Source organism: Heterocephalus glaber, unplaced genomic scaffold (assembly GCF_053883595.1).
Source record: "Heterocephalus glaber isolate CG9 unplaced genomic scaffold, H.glaber_assembly_v1.0 deba00001553, whole genome shotgun sequence".
In the NCBI taxonomy this organism is placed as follows: Eukaryota; Metazoa; Chordata; class Mammalia; order Rodentia; family Bathyergidae; genus Heterocephalus; species Heterocephalus glaber.
This window is the reverse complement of record NW_028258344.1, coordinates 33,749,849-33,770,878: the sequence shown is the minus strand read 5'-3', so window position 1 is coordinate 33,770,878 and position 21,030 is coordinate 33,749,849. Positions and strand designations below refer to the sequence as shown.

The window sequence follows — 21,030 nt, the reverse complement described above, 5'->3', positions numbered from 1 at the left end:
TACATACATAAATTCATAAAAGATGAAACTATTCTGCTTGGTAAATTAGGTAATTTGAACCGATTTTTCTTTTGGTACCAAGGATCGAGCTCAGGACCTTACATTTTTGAGGCAGGCAGCAGAACCACTGAGCTAAATCCCCGGCCCATTTGAACCAATTTTATAGTTAAAAACAACTAAAAAATTTGACAAAAACATTATTTTCAGAAATATGTGAGCATTGGAGAACTATACAGGCAGAGATGAATCCTTGGACCAAAATCCCTAGAGAAAAAAAATCCAAAAAAACAACCTTAGTGTTTGCTCTCTTTATCAAGAGCACTTTCCTCTAAGAACATCAGTTAATTCCATAAGGAATGATTCAAAAGCTGAGACACTGAACACAGCCTTTAAGAGTACTAAGTTTGTGTGTGCGTGTGTGTGTGTGTTTCTTTTTTGTTGTATTAAATTCTTTTATTGGTACATTTTAGGTATACAACACAATTACATTTCTCATTGGGAATTGTACCTTTACATAATGCATCTTGGTTCTTATTTTTTCCCCATTCCTAGCCCTCCCTTCACGCCCTCCACCCTTCCCTATTTACAATAACTTTATTTCCATTTTTTCCATTTCTCAGCATTTTTTCTTTCCCTTCTTGCTTTTCTCCTGCCCCTCCCACTACCCCTACCCCTTTGGACCTTTTCTTCCTATTTTACATTATCAATTATTCATTCTAATCATTGGTACATTTTAGGTATACAATATAATGACATTCATCATTGGAAATTTGCACCTTTACATAGTCTCTCTTGGTTCTTACTTTTCACCCTCGCCCAGCCCTCCCTTCAACCCCTCCAGTCCTCCCTATTTACAAAGATTTTGTTCCTATTTTTCCATTTTCTCATATTAATCCTATTCCCTTCTATCCTTTCCCCTAGCCCTCCCACTTCCTTCCCCTTTGCCCCTTTTCTTCCTATTTCACATTACCTATTATACATTTAGTCCTTATTTACACTTTCAGTTTCTCACACCAGAGAAACTATTTGGTATTTACACATGTGTGTCCTATTTATTTCACTTAAGAGTATCGCCTCAATGTGCATCCAGTTAGCTATGGTACCTGGCCTCAAACTCAGGACCTTGAGCTTGCGAGGCAGGCATGGCGCCACTGAGCTAAATCCCCAGCCCCAAGAGTACTAAGTTTAAAATGATAAATATTGGAATGTAGAGCCTTTGAAGAAGGCTGAGGGCTAGGAATCCCCAGGTTTTAGTTTGGGACCCTCAGGGGTCACTCCTAATGAGTAAGGGTGAGTTGAAATAGCTCAGACCCCTAAAGCACTGAGGCTTAGTTTGGAATCACCTCAATCCCTGAATGGATTAAGGTGGTGTAGTATTGCTTTTGTCCCAGCTATCCATCAGCAACAAATGTAAATCTTAATTGGCATGAAAATAAGTATACATTAGGCCTCAAAATACCTCTGTAATTTTTAAAATACAACAACTAGCACTGAATTTAAAAGCTCATGCCCACAGAGAGAAAAAAGTGTGATGAAAACCAAAGAAAACAGTAGACAATATAACATGATCAGATGATTCAGATAGTGATGTTTTAGACACAGACTGTTTAAAACACACCTAATAGCAATGTGTGGTGAGGTATATATCATATAAAACAGTAAAATACATGATAATTGCGTAAATTACAGGAAAGGTATAAATCAAGGTAATTTATAAATTTATTACATTGTAAGGAAATACTATAATATTAGTTTAAATTAGGCTGTGGTAAGTTAAGGATATCTAGAATAATAACTAGAGTAACCACTAAAATCAAAGGGCTATAAATAAAAATTAAAATGAGATAAAATAGAGTACTAAAAGAAATTGAGTAGTCAAGGGAAGGTGGGAAAAGAATAATGGAGCCTCAAAAACAATAAATAGAAAATAAGAAGCAAGATGAGTTTTTTAAACCCAACTATATTGATAATCACATTAAAGGGAAAAGAACTAGATATTTCAACTTGAAAGCAGAGATTGCTGGGCATCTGGTGCATGCCTGTAATCCCAGCATTGGAGAGGCTGAGGCAGGTGGATCACTGTGAGTTCAAGGCCAGCCTGAAGTATATAGTGTTCAAGATCCTATTTCAGAAAACCAAAAATAAATAAATAAATAAGCAGAGATTATTTAGGTGGAAGAAAAGCAATGCCCAACTATATGCTATTTACAAGGAAGCACTTTGAAAATAAAGATGCAGATAGGTAAGATGCAAAAATAGGAGGAAAATAGCAAATACAAGAAAACATATATAATCCCAGTACTTGGGAGGTTAACATAGAAAGATTGCAATGAGTTCAAGGCCCGCCTGAACTATACAGAGAGACCTTGTCTCAAAGAAAGAAGGAAAGAAAGAAAGAAACAAACAAACAAACAAACTAATAAGATAATGAACCCTTAAGGAAAGGAATACTGGAGTGAGAAGGAATCTTTCCATTGTTTTAATTTGCATGTCTCAAATGACCAGTGATGTTGAACATTTTTTCATATATTTATTTGCCATTTTTACTTTTTCATCTAAGAAGTGTGTATTCATTGTAGATGACCATTTTTGGATTAGATTTTTTTTTTTTTTTGGTACTGGGGATTGAACTCAGGACCTTGCGCTTGCAAGGCAGGCCAGGTGCCACTGAGCTAAATCCCTGGTTGGATTGAGTCTAAATTTGAGGGGGTATGATTTTTTTTTAGTTCTTTATATATTCTAGGTATTAGTCTTTTGTTTGAGGAACACCTGGAAAAAAGTTTTTCCTTCTTTGTGGGTTGTCTTTTCACTCTGTTGGTGGTTTCTTTTCCCTCTGTAAAAGCTTTTGGTTTTTGTTTTTGTTTGGGGGGGGGTTGGTACAGGTGATCGAACTCAGGACCTTGTGCTTGCAAGGCAGGTGGCGGAACCACTGAGCTAAATCCCCAGCTGCAAAAGCTTTTTAATAAGATGAGATCCCAGTTGTTGACTCTGTAATATTTCCTGTGTGATCAGGGTTTTGTTCATAAAGTCTTTGCCTACACTGATGTCTTCAAGAGTTATACCTATTCTCTCTTCCAGCAGATTTTGTGTTTCTGTTTTAATATTTAGATCTTTGATCTACTTTGATTTTAGTTTAGTGTATGGTGAGAGACATGGGTCTAGTTTTAGTCTTCAGCATGTGGAAAGCCAGTTTTTCCAGCCCCATTTATTAAAGAGGCTATCTTTCTTCCAGTGAAGGTGTTTGGTCCCTTTGTTGAAGATATAGTGGCTGAGTATATTTGTAGTTGTTTTTGTATCTTCTAATTTGTTCTACCAATCCTCAGGTCTGTCTTTTTGCCAGTACCATGTTGTTTTTATCACAGTAGCTTGATAGTATAATTTCAAGTCAGGGATTGTAATGCCCCTTCCCTTGCCTTTGTTGCCCAGAATTATTTTTGCTCTTCTAGGTCTCTTCTGGTTCCAAATGAATTTTAGGATTTTTTTCTAATTCTGTGAGGTATGCTACTGGTATTTTGATCAGGATTGCATTAATCTGTATAACAATTTTGGGAGTATGGATATTTTCACTATGTTGGTTCTTCCTACCCAAGGGCAAGTGATATATTTCCATTTTCTGAATGGCTATTATCAAGAAATCAACCAGTAACAAATGCAGGCAGGACTGTAGGGAAAAAGGAGCCCTTTTCCACTATTTGTGGGAATGTAGACTGGTGCAACCCCCTGGGGAAATCAGTGTAGAGATTCTTCAAAAAACTAGAGTTTTTTGTTTTGTTTTGCTCTTTGGTACCGGAGATTGAACTCAGTACCTCACACTTGCCAGGCAGGCACTGTGCCACTGAGCTAAATCCTCAGCCAAAAAAACTGGAGGTTTTTTTAAACTAGAGGTTCCATTTTACCCAGCTATTCCTCTTCTTATTATCTTCCCAAAAGAATTAAAAGCACCATGCCACAGCAATATATGCAGACCCATGTTTATAGTGGCACAATTTGTAGTAGCTGAATCTTGGAAACAACCCAAATGCTTACAACTGATGAATGGGCATAGAAGATGTAAGGATTTTTTTATACAACAGAGTACTACTCAGCCATAAAGAAGGATAAACCTGAAACATTTCTAGGTAAATACTCTTAAGTTAAATAAATTGGACAAACATTACATTGTTTCTCTGGCATGAGAAACTGAAAGTGTAAATAAAGACAAAAGTGTGTAATAGATATTGTGAAATAAGAAGAAAATGTTCAAATGGAAAGGGGAACTAGGGAGAGGAGAGAGGAAAAGGAAGGAAAGAGGAAAAAATGAGAAAAGAAGGAAAAAATGGAAACAAGCTTTTGTAAATGAGGAGGGGAAGAGGGGTTGAAGGGAGGGTAGGGCAATGGGAAAAAGGAAGAATCAAAGTACATCATGTACATGTACAAATTCTCTATGATGAATGTAATCATTACGTATATCTAAAATATACCAATAAACTTAATTTAAAAAGAAAGAAAAGGAATACTACCAGAGATCTCTTCATTACATAATGATAGAAGAGTGTTTATCAAAAAGGCTGACCAATTCTCTTTCAAGGATTAGCAAATATAGCTAATCTGGTCCACTGGGTTTTTTAAAATTAATTTTTATGAGTACACAAACCACACTTATTTTTTTACGTATTATTTGTCTGCTTTAGTGCTACAAAAGCAGATTTGGGTTGTTGGTAACAGACACAGCATGATCCTCTGCATTAATCAGCGTCCATCATAATAACAAATTACTTGAGGAAATAAACTTATGAAAATAAAAGGTTTATTTTGGTTCATACTTCCGGAAGTTCTAGTTCAGGGTTAAGTGGCCCCAATACTTTAGGCCCTGGCAAGAGCAACACAATCATAGCAGGAGCATGTTGTAGAAAAAACTGTTTACCTCATGAACTGAAAGCAGAGGAAAGAAAAACAGGAGGGAAAGAGACCAGGGTCCCACACTCACCTTCAAGTTCACACCTCCAGTGACCTAAAGACCTCCCATTAGGCCCAAGCTGCTCATGGTTCTGCCATTTCCCAACAGTGTCAACCTGTTAGCCTCTGAAGGGGAATAATGGAGATGTTGGTGTTACTAAATATTTTTTAAAAGTCCATTGATCATTGTTATATAATACAAAGATGAGGAGTTTATTCTTTTGTATCAGATATCTGAACTCAGCCACTAACTGGATATGTGTGATAGATTTAGATTGTATTTCGCAAAGATAGCTATAATAATTCCCATTTTACATTTTTCTTGATGTGATGTGAATTTGCCACAACTCACCACAAGGTGGAGATCATGTCTTCATCTCCTGAATCTTGGCAGGTACTGTGATGGCTTTGACCAACAGGAATGATAGGACAGAAGTGATATTATGTATTTCAGCCTTTGCCCTTAACTGAGCAGGCAGCCTTGCTTCCTCCTTACGGATGCCAGCTGCCACGTAGGGAGTGCAAACACTCTTGAGATCAGCATGCCGTGAGAAACAAGCCAGATGGACAGGCTGTGGAGTGTGAGACATCATGTGGAAAATGAGAGAGCCAGAGCCTATGTTCTCATTTGGTCATCTCCATTATTACTTATTAGAGGGATGATGAAAACTTTCTGTTTTAATCTACCTATAAAAACTACCTATTCTAGGTTAAGTTCAAATGCCATTTCATTATTAGTTTCTTCTTCAAAGTCTCCAGTTCAGAAAAGACCAGCTCTCCTGAATTTCTGTGTTCCAGTTGTGCGTGCTTATAAGCCTCATGATACCTGACTTTGGGTGCAGATCTACATGTACTAGCTGTGACTGAAAAATACTGTGACTTTTAAGTGAAACATTACAGTAAAAAGACACATTGCCATTAATCCTCTTCGAAATTCTCTCACTCACTTTGAACATACTTATCCCACTGTCCTCGCCATTTTCTGAAGCAGTTCTGAAATTTTTTCTTTCGTGAGTATTCTTAATTGTGCTATAGTGGCCATTTCAATGCCCTGAGTAGATTTAAAATTTTTAGCTTTCATGGCGATTTTGACTTTGGGGAAGAGCCAGAAGATGCATGGTGCCAGAGTCAGTTAAGAAGGTGAATAAGAACACACTACAATGTTTTTACAAGCCTCTTTCTGTTCTAAAGCATTCACCATATTTTTTAAATCATAGCTTATTAAGACACTTGCGAAAAACAAGTTCCCATACGTGCTTCAAAAAGTGGCAAGATGTGTTTGAAGTGTTTGAAGTGAGGGAGAATATTTTCAGGGAGATTATGGCAATGTGTCTTTTACTGTAATAATATTTTAAACAATTTAAACAGCCACAGTATATTCTGAACATATTTGTATCTCTGTGTTAACAATTCCTGGGAGAAGTGCTGCACTGAGAGAAGCCAGACTTCTCTCCCTTCAAGGCTTAGGTGCTAAAGGCTGGATGGTGAACTTTTTAGAGTTTTCAATGATAAAAAGAGCCCTCTGTGGCATGTGTGCCATAAATTCACCACCACTGCTCCAGAAAGATAGGATCCAGGTCTGTTTCTCTCCCTGTTTGTTCACCTAGCATCTAGGTCATTATAAGTATCCAAGGAATGTATATTGAAAGATTAAATGAAGGAGTAAAATATTAACATAGAAATATAAAGTTCAAATTCTAAGAAAGACTGTGAATGTAAAAACCTGGGTAATCTCTCAGCATAGGTTGATGGTCTGTTAAAGAATAAAAATCCTCCCAGGATGAGACTTAACAATCTAGAAGGCAACTGAGAGTGGGGGATCTCTGGGAGCTGCTGAGGATGAAAACCATAAGACTAAAGAAGCAGGAAAGGGTTTGGGGACTATGAACATGACTCTACAGAGTACAGGCAGGGAAGTGTACAGGACCAGGACCACGTGGGGCATTTTGTTCAGAAGGACAGAGACATTCAAGGGAGCATCCCACCTTCACAGGCACCTCTCCAAAGCCCAACATCACAGTAGTGTTCTAGTCATGCAACTCATGACTAAAAATTGAGACTGACTAAATTCCTCCTTATTTGCAACCGTATCTTCCTCTGATTAAAACCTCAATAATTGAAGATATGAGTGGTGAAGAAAAAGAAGCTAGTCTTGGACAACTTACAATGTTTAAACAAAGATACTTGCTAAAATTTATTGAAGTTTGGTGGTATGGAACATTAACAATAAGAAGAGTTCATAGACTACACAACTACAGTGCTAGCAACACTGGATTAACATCTATAAAGGTGTATTTTAGAGGCAGAGAAAGAAAGCAGCCTCTAGTGGAGAAATTAGAATAAACGCCAAAGAAAATTTGATGCATTTTAAATGTATCTGGATTCAGGCAAAATTTCCACATATAAGAATTTAAACTAAGAAAATAGTTTTATAAAATTGGATGCTAACAGCAGTATTTTATAATAAAGATAACTGAATAAACAAAATACTCAAAATATGAATTCTTACATAAATTAAAGCATAGTCAAACTAAATGCAATGTAGCAAAAAATATTAGGTTATATATTTGACTGAGAGAGATGGCCATCATTTATTTTACAGTGACCAAAAGGTATATTACTTATGTATCAATATAGATAGAAAAGTGTCTCCAAGACTCTATACCAAAATGCAATCAGTGATTTGTATGGATGAACAGCGTTTTTCTTTCCATTTTAATCTGTATTTTCTAATTCTCCTACAATGAATATGCAGTACTAATGTAATTAAAATGATTAATGTTTTAAAAAGCAAAACAATAATGTGCTTAGATTGTGCTTATGCTGCAGGATTGAAGATGAGGTATGCTTTTGTGTTTCTAGGATTCATGAAAGTAAAGCAACATTAAAAATTAACCTTCAAAATTACTGTAAAAACATACACTACTTTGGTTAAGTATTTGGTGTAATGAAATGCTAATCTCCGTTATAATGTTACGACTTGAATGAGAAATGAATTTTTATTTAATGAACATGACTTTTCTCTATTTATACATTTTATGATACTATAAAAGGATTATATCAGGAACAAATGCATGGTTTGGAGGAATATAAGTTGAAAGGAATATAGAATGCTTAAATTCTCATAGGAAAACAAAACAAAACAAAAATTATCCCTGTTCATAGTTCAGGGATGCTGTAAGTCAAATTGTGTAAAGGGATTGGAATGAACATTTTCTCATTGGTCACTGTGGGCTTGATACTTTATAAATATGACCTCATTTAATTCTTTTACCAACTTTATAAGGTGAATATTTTTCTTCCTACTCTACAAGTGAGGAGAATGAAGCTCAGAGAGGTCAACTGACCCGGGGAGTTCCATAATGCTTAGCAAAACTAGCAAGCAGACTTGTATCTATCTGATTCCAACTTTCTCTATGCCCCCTGGAGTAATTGATTTTCTCCTAACAACGTTGTCAGTATTCAACACTTCACATTCCTGAACAAGCAGTAACACTTATATTAGCCCAAAGGTCTCTAACTATAAACTGGAATCGATGTATTATGTAAAGTTCTCTTATTTATATAGAACCCACTGTTAATTTAAATATAATTTTATCTACGTTAGAGAACAACACAGGTAACATCTTGAGAGCTTGCAGTTCACGGTGCTATATCACATTAAACAAAGTCTTGATTCTTGCTCTACTCAAAGGAGAAGGGTGCAATACTAGAAATTATGGGGATAAAAAAGGCAGCAGAACTCGTTTTATTTCCATGCTTCTGTTTTGGTATATGTTTGTGATACAACATAATTATGTTTATCATCAGGGATGCTTTTTTAACATAAAATAAAACCTCAGGCAAAAAACATGACTTTAGCAAATAACTTTTTTTGGCCTAAGGAAATTTATTTTTTTCAAACCAGCAAAACTCTTTTGCTTGATTACAATATATATTATGAAATATGTCCTACTTTATATTCAGAAACTAAAATGGTATAGTATATATTGTCACTTTTTATATAGGTATAATTGGAAACCCATTTCCTAAATTAAATGTAAGGTCTCTGGTCAGCTAGAGACAATAAAATCTAGTAAAGAAATGAGGGTATATGTCCTATTGTGGCATTTTTGGAATCTGAACTTCAGCATTGGTTCAGATTTTTGTCCCAGAACTGCCACAGCAACATAGTAAGACGATCTTCCTATGCCTGTGTGTTCCATCACAAGCAGCAGTGTCCCTGTGCTTCCTGTCACAGCCACAGGCACCACAATCGCCCACATTATTAGTTAAGTGCACAGGAAGCAGCCACAGCCTAGAACTAATAAAATTCATAGCACCCATAACTGTGCTCTTTTCAAAGGCTGGGATGTTCTTTGGGTTATCTTCAGGCTCATTAAAATTTAAGAACACTACCTGACCCTTTAAAAATTGCATTCTTTGTGTTGAATCCAAGGATAATATTCAGTCTATCTATGATTGCAACAAACTTCATGATCAAAACTCCCAAGAAACTTACATTTGAATCTTTTGGACTTTGGGGATAGGATAACAAATAATTCTTTTTCATAAACAAACAAATGAAAAAGCCTCTTTTTGAACGTAAAATATTTTTTCTTTCCAAGAAAAGAAAAAGAAATCAAGATATAGCAGATCATTCCTTGTTCTAGTGTTCCTTTCTTAAATCAACTCATAATTACATTCCTGGTATGGACTAAGACCTACTGTTCTTCCCAACAGGCCAGAATGAGTGTGCCCATTCTGCGGTCATGGAGGGTGGGACAGGGGATTGCTACAGTTTCTCAGCTTCTGCACATCTTGTGCTTTCAGAGCCTGCATTCATGGTTGTCACTGCATGTTACATCCTCTCTCATAAGGTCAGTTCTTCCAGGGTCCCCATAGTATAGGAAAAATATAACTCTTGAGCTGTTAGATGTCCAATGTGCCAAGTTTGTGGTCTCAACACATTGAGGAATGAAGTCATGAACCAAAAGAAATTAGGACAGTTTTATTGGAAATAAGTAGAAAAGAATAGCTCTTGGATTTCCAGGAGGGGCCCTGATGGGATAGCTATCAAGGCCCTGTGTCACACGTAATTTACACAGCAAAGTTGCAACATGGGTACAGTAGAGTCAAACTATAATTAATGTATAGATTACAAGTATAGCCACTTAGCTAAAATTAATCCAACAGGGAAACAAATCATGTAGCAAAGTATATGGAAAGAACAAAGACATTTTTCAGGAGGGTGGCAGTATGGTCCAGATGTCCTGGTCATCCACCAATGTGATAGGTCCCATTGGATCAAGTGGTACTAATTATCATATAAACTCAAGTTGCTGTTTATCTCTAGGAAGACTTGCAGGCCTTGCTATTGCTTTTCCATCCTAAGGCTTGGCTCCCTTTAGATTTGCCTCCAGCCACAATTCTGATGTCTTTATTTTTCTATGCTCACTTCCTTGAGGGCCCAGTCCCTTTCTGACTGTATACCAATTTCTATATAACTTACTTATAATTTTTAGACTGCATTATGTTTATCATTCTCAGAGTATATTATACCAAGTATCTATTTAGACCATTAATTGAGTTTGATGATGTAGTATTAGCCATTTAATTTTGCTAATATATCACTGGGCTAATTCCCTTCGTGGTAATGATGGCTTCTTTAAGTGAACATTATCATTTCAGTGCTCTCTGAATGAGGTGTGTACAACAGCCTTCCTTTAACTGATACCAAATTTCCAAATGTGATATTGGTGGAAAAAATTTTCACTTTATTAGATCAAGGATCAGCAAAGTATAGCCTGCTGGCCAAATTTTCCAGTAACTTGTTTTTGTAAAAAAGGTTTGCTTCATTGGAACACAACCACCATTATTCATTTCATGTTGTTTAAGATTGCTATCATGGTACAGTGGTAGACTGAGTTGTTGTGACAGACATGGTATGGCTTGCAAAGCTTAAACTATTTACTGTCTGGCTCTTTATAAATGTTCTTTGAATTATGTCAACATCCTACTTGCTTCCAAACTCTAAACACTCTCCACTTTCACAAGAGTGGGCAACCCCACATGACACCAAAACGTGGTGCCTGGGAAGGTTGTCAAAACCATTCATGTTCTGCCTTAATTTGCCTGTCTCCCCTGTACAAGGGCTTGTGCATTCAGATTTTATCTCATGGCAGCTTTGATGAGTATGCCACATGGATGGCCAAACATGCTTTGAGCGCCGGATCTTCACCTACGTAAACCAGGAGGCCGAGGGCAGAGAGTAACCCAACCTGGGCAGAGCTGAGATTGCCCATGTCAGTCAGCCTCCTGTGACTGATCTCACTCACCCTTAGGCAGTGAGGCTCTGGCACAGGGATTTAGGTTTTCCTGCCACCTCTGTCTCATTTTAAAACTTCCAGAAGTGAGCCTACTATTCAAGTTAGCACTTTGTATCAGCCAGCTTTCATTAGGTGATACTGCAGTCATAAAAAACTCCCAAATCTCAGTGGTTACAACAACAAAGACTGACTTCTTGTTTATATTATAAATCCACTAAAGATTTTCTCAAAATATGTTTCCAGAATCCAGGCTTGAGGGGCAGTTTCCCTTGGTTATATATTCTATGGCAGTGAAACTTTTAGAGCTTTCAGTGATAAAAATAAACAGCCAGCTGTGGCCCGTGTGTCACAGCTCTAGGCCACCACTGTCCTAGGGATAGATGAAAAAGAGAGCTATGGCAGAAAGACCCAATGTCTCTTAAGACTTCTGCTCAAACACCACATGTTGTCCCACTCACATTCCACTGACCGAAATGTGTCACTTGGGGCAGTATGATAAAAATGGAATGGGGGGGGGCATTAAAGAAAGTCACATGGCAAAGCAAAGGATTATAATCTTATAGGGAGGATGGAGAAAAATTAGGAATGATAATACCACTAATGACACATCCTTTAAGTATTTAAAAGTGAAATAACCCCAGCATCTGGAAGAGTGAGGCAGGAGGGTAACAAGTTTGATTCTAGCATGAGCAGTTTAGTAACTTAGCAAGAACCTGTCTCAAAATTATAAATTACAGTTACACTGAAGTAGCTCAGAGGGAAGGGCTTCATTCAATTTCCAGTACTGAGAAAATGGGGAGAGGATGCCATTTTAATTTCTGTCACCTTGTCAGAGCCAGAAACTTAATGTGGTCTCTGACACCTTTTAGTCCATGAAATGGTATATTTACCATTCTGATGTACTAAAAACATTTGAGTCCTATGTTGCCTGGTAGCCAAAGTGATCATGAACCACAACTTTACAAGTTTCTCTGTTTCAACTGTTAGGCCCTACGTGTTCCTGTTTAAAATTATAACCCTGAATAGATCATCATGTTTTGTTTATCCCTCTCAAAGATGTTTATGGATTGGATTAGATAAATGATACAAGTTATGACGATAAAGATAAAACTCTGTTCCCATATCCATATCCATCTACCCACTCCTGGGGAAGAGATAAATTGACTACAACTTTGTGCATCACTGAATAGGCCTTTTTGCATTATTTTTATTTAAAGACAGCGACTCACTATGTAGTTCAGGTTGGCCTGGAATTCACTAGTCCAGGCTAGCCTCAAACTTGCAGCAATCCTCCTGCCTCAGCCTCCTGAATGCTGGGATTACAGGTATGACCACCATGCCTAGCCCTTAAAGAATTGTGAAAAATTGCTTTCAAATGGACTTACAGCCAGTTTACCAGATACAGCACAGGAAAAAAAAAATCAATGTCACCATTGTGTATAGTTGTGGTTTGCATTTATATAACACTTTATGTCTTGGAATAATGTTTATATACATTTATGTCATTTGCAGCTTAGAACAGCACAGTGACTCTACTGCTCTCCATCCACACACACAGGGCACTTATTAGGTAACAACAAGAAGTATTGAATATGGCATATAGCAAGTATTGAACGGAAAGTATTGAATGACTGAACAAATGAGTGAGGATGGAATAACACATACAGATGAGGAAAGAGCTGAAAATGGTACAGTAACTATTAAAATTGTATGACTGGCAAGTGCAGACTTTGGATCTCAAGTGTCCATCTTCTGACAGCACCAAGTGCTCTGGCAGCCAAACTTCACCGCCTGTCTTAATAACCAGGGGCGGCACCACTAACAAGTGAAGATCAACAAGAGAAAAGGAAGCCTTCCCTCTTTCTTAGTTATTATTGAGACCAATGTGGCAATAATATTTTCTCTACACAATTTCCTTTGAAGGAAACTTTTCATGAATAAGTCTATATTTGTATGTGTTTCAAGAGCAACTCTTTTGTCATTCAAAAAAAAAACCTGGTTAAAATTCAAACAACTTTTTCTTCAGTGTCTTTAGAAGAGATACTTCTAATACATGATGGTATATTGAAGGAAGAACAGAAATGAAAAGAAATTTTGATGATTAAAATAGTAAACATGGCTATTAAGGTAATTTCTGAACAGGTGGATTCACAGAGCTGATTATTTATTCTTTATAAATGAAGTTTTACAAAACTGAAAGGTGAGAAAATGTGTTTTCGAAAGTTAGTTAGGATACCTTCAAAGGGAACTGCAGAGTAGCCAAAACACAAATAACTGCGTAGCCAGAACAACTATAATAAGACCACACTATTGTTGTGTACTTCCTCCTTCCCAGGTTTAAATGGGATGAGCCAGATTTGCTCATAGCCTGGCATTATTCATCTTTGCACCTATCTAAACTTTAAGGGTGCTAGATGAACTGGTAATTTTCCATGGTTTACCCAGTGAAACCTACTCAGAACTTCTCTCAGAAACCTACTTTGTACTACAGCATTTCTCAAACTGTGACCTGTAGACTATCTGCATCAGAGTCACCTGGAGTACGTAGTTCTTTTAGCCCTGATGCCTGTACCATATCTACTAAAATCAAAATATCAAGAGGGTAGAGACTGGGGATCTGTGTTTTAATTTATAGCCTGAATGTTTGCTATCTACACAAATATTTGAGAGCAACTCAGTTATTTAGGCAGGCAAAGTACTGCCCCAGTGTTACAAGTTACAAATAGACTCCCTTTTCTGGGAAAAGCTTTGAACTTCCTTATCAATTCTGCAACATGATGCTTAAATTTCAGAAAATTACAGAAAGTTGCAATGCCTAGCAGAATTTTGTGTCCTTCATTAAAGTAATTTGTAGTCTAATTTTAGTTCCCCAAAGCCCATAATATAAAGGCCAGAATCAATCTTAAAAGGGAAATTAATTGGTTGTATTGTTATCTTTCACAACAGAGGAAAAAGTATTTATTAAGAGGAATTTAGAAGACTAGAGTCATACAAAAGCAAAGTGATGATCCAGGCTAAGGGCTGTAATAGATACAGAAATCATGTTGATAGATACTTATAATATATATTAGACAAATTCTAAGTGCAATTGCAAGGTATTAGATAAGAGAGAAAAAGATATAATGAGTCATAAAAGACTAAACTCTCATGACCTTCCTGCATGCCTCTATAATCACCTGCTCTCTTTGTATTTCTCTCTAGTCTTTATTATCAACTGTCTGGTGAACTAGAGTAATAAATATCTTTAATTAAACAATAAATATCCACAATGGCTTATAATAGGAAAGAAGTAAATGAACTCAGTAAAATTCATTTCTTGACTGCTACAGAGTATTATCAGTGGCAGCAGCTTTTCCATGCAGAGTAAAAGGTGAGAATTCAAAACCTGCCTTCTTCAAGCACCCTGGTCAGTACTAAGCCAAAGTTTTTACATACCCAAGATTAAGAGTCCCCTTTACTCTTAGGCACACTCGGGTTCAGCTTGGTACTCCACAGACAGAGGGGATATGGCCATGCCAACCAGCATCCTACAAGTATACTACCCTCTGGTATTCTAACCTAAGCTTCCAGGGAGAGTCTGGTACTCAGTTTGGAGATGCCAAGGCAGAAGAATAATATCCAGGGCTCCTGCCCCCATTTCCACTACAGTCAGAGCATCTCCGTACTTTATTCACTGGTGTCATTTAAAGAGAGAGTCCTGCATTCTGCCACTTGCCTTCCAAGTGCAAGGTCCTGAGTTTGATCCCCAGTACAAAAAATAAAAAAGAAAGAAAGAGTCCTGAAGCTAACAAAGACTTAATGTAAATCATAGTCCCACCCAGTATGGTTCAGAATCAGAGATGTGAGGAGACAAGTGAACTGGACACTTTTGTTCTAATTTCACTTTCTCTAATTCCTCTGCTACTCCATTTTCTTCCTACTATCCTTTAAATATTGTTGCTCCTCAGTGCTTTGTCTCTGCTTCCTACTCTTACCCACTCCCCACTGAAGAACTAATCCAGTCTGACAGCTGCTTTCTGTAGACAACCACTGCACCCACCTCCCACTGGTGAGCTGAATATGTAAAAGAACTCAGGATTAGAGAACTCTGTAAGAGGCAAAGCTAGATGCACTGGAGCTCCTATAGCCCTTGCTTTTATTGCTCTGGGTGTTTTGCTCAGAACTTTCTCCTAATTGAGAAGAATGTGTTCATCTACCTTTTACATGTTTATGATAGGAAATCTTGACATTATGTCAAATTTGACAGTTCTACAAATGAATTTAATGGTTTTTCTACAGAAGGGAAAAATTCTTCCTCAGCTTGATATTTCTATTATTACAGTGGCACATCTCTTTATTAAGCCTCCAAACTCAAGTTCAAAAGAATCAAATGTTTAAGACAAATGCTATCAACTCTTACCTTGAAATTCATTACACCTGTTTTTATGTCTCTGTCCCCACTTGTTTAGATACTGTTTTTCCATGTCTAAACAGTGGGGTGTCTTCTTAGCATGTACTTGTGCCTCTATACTGCTGAGTTTCAGTTCTGAAATCTTACTTACAATGCACATTCCCAGGTCTCTTGTAGAGGTGCCTATTTAATAAATGCGACAAAGTGGCCCAAGAGAAACTCTTAAAGGAAATAGGGACAGAGATCTTTTGCAAAAGGGAAGTGAACAAAGAGATGGAGGGAAAGGGGGGAGGTAAAAAGAATTAAGATGTGTTATGTGCATATACCAAATCCCCACAAAGAATATAATCATTGTGTACTGCAAACATGTACTAATAAAAGTAAAAATTGAAAAAAACACCAGAAATACTGCTCCCCATTTTCCTTATAAAGGTCTAACCTACATGAAAATGTCAAAACTAGTCTTTGGTTTTCTAAAACTCAATTTTGGAAATGTGTGTATGGAGGGCTAAAGACAAGGGTTGGGAAACATAAACATGATTATTAAACTCATTTGGAAGAGGACAAATTGAAAGAGCTAGCTATTTTCAACAAGTTGGGCCTAGAGCAAGGTACTGCAGATACTCGTGCACAAAATAAACCGAAAGGTGTTTAAAAAACCTAAATAATACTGTTCTTTAACCTTTGTATACAAATTACTCATATTAATTGGAATAGAATGAATTATACAACAAATGAAACTGGTAAAATGGTTGTTTTAAAAATAACTAAATGCTCACAACATATTCCAAACACTACCCAGATAAAAAGTTAAAATTAGAAGGGGGGTACCAAATACTGTAATACTTAGAAAATTTATACTCAGCATGACTCCTGAATGATGAAAGAATTTTCTCCAAAGAAAGATTTGAAAGAAATCCCAAAGGAAAAATCAGACTTGGCTATATAATATTTTAAAAACCCCAGATGTCAAAAAAATCATACAGTCATAAGGAAGGCAAATGACAAACTGAAAGCAGTAAACATACCATGGTACTCTAATCTCCAAACAGCATATGCTTCTGCCCCAGGCAATGTAATGATGGTCCAAGTCATACATGTCAAGGAGCTGTGGGTTCCAAATGCATTTCATCAACAAAATTTATTTTTCCAGTAAAAATGTAAGCATAACTTAATTTAGTAAACATTGAGAGTAGATGTTGCCATGGTTGAAGAAGGAAGAGGCTTTGAGCTCCAGGGCAGTCCTCAATCCTCCTCCACAGCAAACCTGGAGCCAGGCTCAGGGGCCCAGCTGTTCTAGAACAGACTTCTGGACCCTTCCATAGTGGAGCATGTGCAGAAGTGCACAAATGACAGCCTCGAACAGTTTCCTTGTAAAGCCCTGGACAGCCAGAACCAGTGTCAACCCCTGCACTAGGTATAAAAAGAAACCCTTCTGCAGCCAGGATATGGGCTCAGTTTTAACTTTGACACATTCTATTTCAAGCTGTATATGGAAAATGACCCCAAATTCCTTGACATATTCATGGAAATAAGAATGGGGAGAAGATAACCAAAATGTTTATATAGAGAGAATACGTATAAATGGAAAACAAAATGATTATTTCAATAAGATACTATCTCAAGAATTTAATGGCTGTCATGAGATAGTTTCAAACCTCTTAGCTGGACATTTAAAACATCTTACAACCATATCTGCAAACATTTCCCAAAATGAGTTCTGTCTCCTGAATAGGCCCCAGCTACTTGAGTCTCTTCATATATTTCCTAAATACACATATGTGTCTCAGCTTGGATCATAACCATTTCCTCCCTATTCAAATTCTAATCAAATTTCAATGTCCAGTCTAACATTCCTTCCACCACGAAGTGTTTTCCAAGCTCTTTAGGACACAGCGAGCAATTTCTTCCCCTCTGAAGTTATAACACTAGTTTCTGTATCAATTATTTGTCAAATTAGACTTGCAATATCTCCAGTATTTTTCTTTATCTTTAACTGCATCCTTAAGAACCAAGAGTATATGTTACTCTCAATCCATTGTCCTTAATGTAGGTCTATGTTCACAGTGTTGATACAAAATATGTTTGTCAAAAGAAATTCAATAAGAGGAGCAGGACTGACCTGGGTAGGATTTAGTCTGAACTATATAACTTATTTCATCATCTGTAAAATGGTAACAATAATTATATTCCCTAAGATTAGATGACATATGAAATGTGCAGATTTACAGTGCCATCTCTGACCCAAGAAGGAATCCAATAAATCATAGCCATTATTTATCATCATCATCATCATTATCATCATCATCATCATTATCATCATCATCATCATGTACTTACAAAGTCCTTCAGATCACAGAGATCAGATTTGTAACATACCCCATGTCATCACTTATTCAACAAATATTTATTATGATGCCTGTTGCATATCAAGTACCACTCTGTGGCAAACACAGCCAATGACTTCTTGTCCTCATGCTTACATTCCATCTGGAATTCGGTTTTATCATAGGACCAAATCTTAACTTCAGGAACGGGGGCATTTTTCCAAGAATAGTGGTGTTAACTAAAAGTCATTGTTTTCTGTTGTGTACAACAATGTATTTATAATAACTTTTAAGTACACTCTGCTGTTTCATCAATTTATTTGTCTTCCTAGAAGTCAAAAACAAACAACTTTACATCTTAACATACCCACTAATCTTAGTTGAACTCTATTTTGCATTTGATATGATTGCATTTTCATTTTTGCTATACTTGTTCTGAGGTTCATCACCTAAAGTTGCAAATGCTCAGCTGCAGTAACACAGAGAAAGATGTCTGAAGTATCTGAATTCTCTTTTACAGATACATACACACACACTGCACTCCTGGGCTTATGGGCTATGCACAATATTTGTAATGTTACTTGGAGCATTGGGTTAACTGACCCCACCATGAAACTAGATGACTTCCTTTCCTTTAATTTCCCAAATCTCTTTATACCACAGCTCTCTCCAAAACAAGCTGTTCAACTGTTAACAGCTATTACTGAAGTGTCTTCTGACCATCAGCTGAATAAATATTTAAAATAATAATAAAAAGATTGCTGTGTGCACACATGGACTCCTAGAATAACTGGCTCTTGGAACTCTCACCTATAAATTTAGTCTCATTTTTCCACAGCACCTGTTAAAAATATTTCTTGGATAAACATGTTAGTTGGTGGGCTAATATTTTCCAATACTGACACTTTTGCAAATAGATTGGTATATGTGCCTTTGAAGGACAAAGCATGAGATTGAAATGAACTTGGCTAGAAAAGAAATAGCTGTTAGAGAATGGAGGAGTATGAAGAAGGGAAATGTATTGTTTTGCCTTTTATATTTGGGAAACATTCTTACTTTCAGCATGTTTATTGTTTATTGCTATATAATGTAAGAAATTGAGCTTCATCTGTGACATGCCTACAGGAATAGTAGATTCATAGATGCCTGTGGGTCTGGTACCATGTTGTTTTGCTTGCTTTTATCTAGACAATTGTGAAATACAGAACACATGGAATTCTGCACAAGAAAGCAGGAGAAGATAGTGGCAGGAATTATATTAGCACAGCTGAAAGGATTTTTCTGGAAGAGAGACGAGAGATGTTTGATAGTTGCCATACACAGTGGAGAAAGACAGAGCCACTAAGAGAGGATTTTAAAGAAGCTCTGCCGTTTGTTCTGTGACTGAACTCTTTCCTCTGCTAGTGCACCCCACTGACAACTTCAGAGCTTTATTTCCTGCAGGACAGAGGAAGCTACAAGCTGTGCTGTTTAAGAAAGAAATGATTTTGCTCAAAAGAATGATGCCATTCCTCCACATGTATTTTCAACTTCATTTTTCTTCTGTATAAATATCAGTTGAGTTTCTAATAAAAAAAATCTTGCAGAATCTTATGGTTGCAAAGCAATTCCCTAAGTAGTCATTCAATATGTATATAGCCCAGATAAATCACCTTAAGAAAATCAAACAGTTCAGTATTCAGTTTTATTGATTTTAATTTAAACCGGTGTCATTTTATACCTTTTATGCTTATTTGTTTTCTGGAATAAGTTACTCAGTAATATTTGTATTTATAAAGTAACTCTTAATGAGATAGGATCCTAATTTTTAAAAATTATTTCACATTTGTATTATTAGGCTCTTAATTCTTAGGTTTATTTTCCAGGACAAAGTTTCAAATCTCCTTTTGATCTTCTCCTACAAACTCAGTAACTCTATGCATCCTCCCTCCAGACTGCTTCTTGATTGCCAGTCTCTTGTTTTGTGAAAATATAAATGTATTTCACTATAAATCTTGGTAAAATAAAATTTAAAAGAATTATCTGGTGGTATATACTATAACACATTGAATACAATTTTGAAGTTCAAAAAGAATGATTTTGGATTTCTATCTATTCCTTAGATGATACGAATGCTTGAGACTCAACAATATTCACATTCAAAATTTCTTTGGCCTCATACTTATTTAGAATTATTAATATCTAATTCTGACAAATAATGAAAAGGAAAAAATTAAAAAAGAGACTCTTAGAAGTCAGGAAAATAAACTAATTATGTTATTGTGCTTTTCATATTCAAAATGGTTTTCAAATGAGGAGGAAGTCTCTTCTCCCTGGAATAGCTTCTCAAGTGCTTTCTTCCATGTTGCCAATATATCCAGGCTGTGGGTTAATAAAACCTCCTCGGTTTACCACTTCCTGTCTTTGGTCTTTCTCTACATCCTCATCAGTACAGAAGGCTGAAGCCAAATAATAAAAGATTCAACACTCTTTTTATTATTGTTGAAGAATATCATCCCCTCTCACTGAATTTAGGTGATTATTGCTTTTTGCACCACAGTCATATAATCTGGACAGACAAAAGGTATTCAAATCTTTCCATTCCCACTTGGCATTCTTAAGTCAACTAAAGGAGTATTTAGGTCTATTTTCATTTCCCTTTTTATTTCCTTCACTATGACATTTTTCATATGATCCTTTGCATACTAAATCATTTCTGTTTTTATATCTTTTAAGTAAGTTTTGGTCTTCTTTTTCAACACTCCAAATTACACAAAAATGCACTTTGTATTTCAGAAGTTTATTTTGAATAAACTAGTTTAACTCAACTTCTATAAGATATGATGTATTTACCACCTGGAAAATGTTTCATTAATTCACTATTCATTTATTACTCACTCAATTATGAAATATTTATTGACTTCACTATATTTCAAAAATTAAGGACAGAAATTTATGACAATATGATTAAAACCATGGGTTTGGGTTTGAACTGCAACTTTACCATTCACTAAATATGTGACTTATCTAGTAAGTTACTTCAGTTTCCTCATCTGTAAAATAGGCATAAGAGTAGTATCTCTTCAGGGTT

At 36.3% G+C, this 21,030-nt stretch overlaps 1 protein-coding gene across 6 annotated transcripts in view; it reads right to left on the bottom strand.

The window, feature by feature from the left end:
* Nucleotides 1-21,030, bottom strand: part of Necab1 (N-terminal EF-hand calcium binding protein 1) — a 272,176-nt gene that overhangs the window by 221,393 nt on the left and 29,753 nt on the right. For 4 of the 6 annotated variants that reach the window (XM_087190576.1, XM_087190573.1, XM_087190574.1 and 1 more), the window contains exon 2: nucleotides 16,662-16,741. The exons of the other annotated variants lie outside the window; for them this stretch is intronic. In XM_087190576.1, coding sequence (XP_087046702.1) covers nucleotides 16,662-16,664 — 3 coding nt within the window. In that variant the 5' untranslated portion in view covers nucleotides 16,665-16,741. The remainder of the gene's footprint in view (nucleotides 1-16,661; nucleotides 16,742-21,030) is intronic. 6 annotated transcript variants of the gene reach the window in all.